Raw genomic sequence first — 3,438 nt, forward strand, 5'->3', positions numbered from 1 at the left:
ATATACATATTTACTTTCCTTTACCTTTACCAAATTTACCTGTATTTACTTTGTTTTCATATTTGGCGACTTTTTGTGAAAAATGGAGACTTTTGAGGGTGGTTCTAGAGATTTTCTGAGGGAGGAGTTTGGCAACACTGCTGGTTGTGATGACAGTCACCGATTCAATCGAATAAACCATCAGTGCACGTTAAATTCAACGTGAGCAACCGTCCCGTCAGGTTCGGACCCCCACAGTCATGGGACGACCTGAAGGTCCAACGTGTTCGCGCACTGTCTATCCCTAGCATTCCAGCCAGGGCTATAAATAGAGCGCGACGCTGGGTGCCATGCATAATATCACGCTCAGCTGGGTTACGGATCATGGTTTAAGTGCGTAGGGGTTGAGCAAGGACTGCAAACTCACTGTACTGGCAGTGCTGGTTCTGCTTTGTTTACTCCGCATGAATCGGGCCGCACCAGCTGTTGCTCCTCTCTAACGTTAGATCAGCACATATATACAGCAGCGCGATCGATGCGCAGAGTACCTCTCTCTCCCGCTTTATCCCTCGGAACATCTATTGTTTCACTACGCATATCCCGCAGTTTAAAGTTGCACATAGTCCAATTAAACTTGTTTAAGTGAATGCACGGGTCGTTTGATGTCGCTTTAAGGGATTTATTTGCAATCATCCGCCAGCGCGCACTCCAGCTCGGGGATTCGTATGTAAACAAGGCCGTTTTGGTTCGCTCGCCAAAGCCGCTGCTCTGATCGTTTAAAGCCCTCCGTCGTACCCAACATACTGACTTTACTCACCTGCCGGACCGCGTCGGGCCGCCACTCGAGAGATATTGGGATAAAGATCCGATCCGTTCGCTTAGATGAGTCGCAGCAGAGCTGAAGATCGGAAGTACGGGGGATTCTAGAGCGGCGTCACTTCCGTGTCCGAGCGCGAGGCTGTTTTCAACAGTGAACGGCTGAACGGATTTCTGTTAGTGAGGAGGGGCCACACAAACGCACACACGCTTAATACTCAAAACTGACATACATACTTGTAGTCAAACACACACATGCGCGCACGCTCGTGCAAATGTAGGTCAACAAAACAAGAAACCTGATTTACGGTGTGCAACGTAGGAACAAAGGCAAACAGAAAAGCGCCCTCATTACAAGTTCATAGTCTAAAGACCTGCCTGCTTTGTTAATAAAGATAAAACAAAAACGGAATATAAAGTAAAAATGTAAATGTGTTATTTAGTGTACTTCAGACAGTAGTTAAGAAAAATAACTTGTAGCACATATATGTATTTAAAGTCAAAGTGCCTATTGGATGTGCACTACACATATTTGAATATGGAAATTCTTTGCTATGATGGAATTAAAGCCTATTTTTAATTTACAAAAAAAGGATGCACTCTTTAATATGACCTGATCAAAGATGTAATTCAAAACAGTACTCTTTCTGTAATATCTTTGTCAGAAAAAGACAAAGCATGTCTGCTACAATGAATTTACTCAAACTTCCTGGTTCAATAGGACGTCAATGCAGGAAATAAACTGCTTGGGTATTTAATGCGTTGCTGGCATTTTTAAAACCCTTTTTTTTTGTTTTGTTTTGTAAATGCATGTTTTAGATCTTCTGTCAGTGATTCAAAATCCAATCAACAATTGCTGGATAGATCCCCAACCAACCCATTACACCCTGATGTACATCACAATTTGGATGAGAAGATCTATCATTCTTTCTCTTTCATTGCAACTTTAATATTATTCACTAAAGTTGCGCAAAACTTTAAGACAATTTAAAAATCGTAAATGATGTGCTGCTGTTTTCCAATTAATAGTCAAAAGTACTTTTCTGTACACCACCAGAACTCCAGGTGCCACTTACAAAGAGTGAAAGACTTTTTGGAACTCATAATTCACAGACACAAAAACTCCAACATACCAGTTGTTTATTTGCATGTTTTTTTTCAATAGCATGTTCTATAAAAATATGTATTTTGATACAAAAACAAATGTACAGTCCGAAAAGATAATGAAACAAATGCTTGACATTTTCAAAATTCCCTGCATATGCAGCTACTGCAGTTATAAAAGGTTGGGGGTAGTGATGTAGATCTAACAGATACACAGACAATACATGCTTATTAATGTAGAAAAACATTTAAAAGGAGGATAAGGTATGTGAAATAATAACGGGCCAATTTAGTCAAACTTTTTCAAAAGGGAAGAGATTTTTCTCCTCTCCACGTTTCTCTCGTTTAGTTACACGCCTTATGATCTTTTCCTCTTGTTCGTTCTGCGGCCATGAACTAGTCAGAGAGGGTGGAGCTGTCTGAGCCCCGCCCTCTTCCTCCTCATCTGAGGACAGTCCTTCAGCCCCGCCTTCTTTTTCTTGCTTAAGCCCCGCCCCTGATGCCAGCCCCTGCTGCCCATAGCGACGCTTCAGCCTCTCTTTTATCAACAGGCCTTTGACCAGTAGTGTCCAGTTAGCCACCACACGCTTCTCACGTTTCTGTTAAAAGATTCAACCATAATATTTACAAAACACAAATTGTTCACTCTAAAATCAAAAGTACTATTTCCTAGACAAAATATTTCTTCAGTGTTAGGTAAATTTGACACATTTTTGTAACACTAGAGTGTTTTAGATGGTGATGCTGTTGTGAAAGACAACATGATATACAAAGAAAGAACTTCAAAAAATCCACACACCTCTTGTTCTTTCTTTTGCTGGATATCTTGCTCATTTTCCCAGGCTGCTTTCAGGATTTCTTGGTGTTCTTCACAGACAATATAGCCATCGTTACTGAAATATATTGAGCCAATTAAATGACAGATTTTACAGAAAACACCTTCATACATTTATATGCACACTATTTATGCACATTATACTCTTGTTTTATTTACCATGTATGAAATGAATGGAACAAGCACTGGCCATTTCTTACAGAATGAGAAACACTGAGGGGCCATTTACACGACAACGTTTTCAGGCGGGAAACTTGTTATGCGTTTTCCCTATTCGTTTACACGGCAATGGCGTTTTGGGGACTGAAAAGGCATATTTTTGAAAACGGGTTTCAAAGTGCAAGTTTTTGAAAACGCCACCGTTATCGTTTCCGTGTAAACACCCAAAACGGGAATCTTTGAAAACGGTGACGTCATGCGCGTGCGTAGTACGTGTTAGGCATGTAGACATGCGCAGTACGTGTCAATTTTAAAGGCAAGCGCAAACAAACATACACAACAATGGTGGAGTACGTGGTACTGTTGTTGCTGCTCAAGAATTTGCTAACGCTTCTTCAGCAAAACGTGAATTGACTTCACCAATATTACAACCAACAGCGGAGACGCATCATATACATCATATAATCGTCACTTCCCTACAGGTACTGTTTACTAACAAGGTGACAGCGCCAACTACTGGCCTGGCATACGTAATACAGCGTTTT

At 41.0% G+C, this 3,438-nt stretch overlaps 2 protein-coding genes across 3 annotated transcripts in view; both read right to left on the reverse strand.

Annotated features, from left to right (window-relative positions):
• LOC107669654 (E3 ubiquitin-protein ligase ARIH2-like) overlaps nt 1–981 on the reverse strand; it is a 13,025-nt gene extending 12,044 nt beyond the window's left edge. Inside the window, exon 1 of the mRNA XM_016461981.1 lies at nt 797–981. The gene's annotated coding sequence lies outside the window, so the exon portion shown is untranslated. The remainder of the gene's footprint in view (nt 1–796) is intronic.
• Nucleotides 982–1,946: 965 nt separating this feature from the next.
• xpc (xeroderma pigmentosum, complementation group C) overlaps nt 1,947–3,438 on the reverse strand; it is a 12,097-nt gene continuing 10,605 nt past the window's right edge. For both annotated transcript variants that reach the window (XM_016462012.1, XM_016462013.1), the window contains exons 14-15: nt 2,699–2,792; nt 1,947–2,498 (exon numbers count right to left, since the gene is read on the reverse strand). In XM_016462012.1, coding sequence (XP_016317498.1) covers nt 2,193–2,498; nt 2,699–2,792 — 400 coding nt within the window. In that variant the 3' untranslated portion in view covers nt 1,947–2,192. The remainder of the gene's footprint in view (nt 2,499–2,698; nt 2,793–3,438) is intronic.

This window comes from Sinocyclocheilus anshuiensis, unplaced genomic scaffold (assembly GCF_001515605.1).
Source record: "Sinocyclocheilus anshuiensis isolate Anshui unplaced genomic scaffold, SAMN03320099.WGS_v1.1 scaffold80, whole genome shotgun sequence".
NCBI lineage: Eukaryota > Metazoa > Chordata > Actinopteri > Cypriniformes > Cyprinidae > Sinocyclocheilus > Sinocyclocheilus anshuiensis.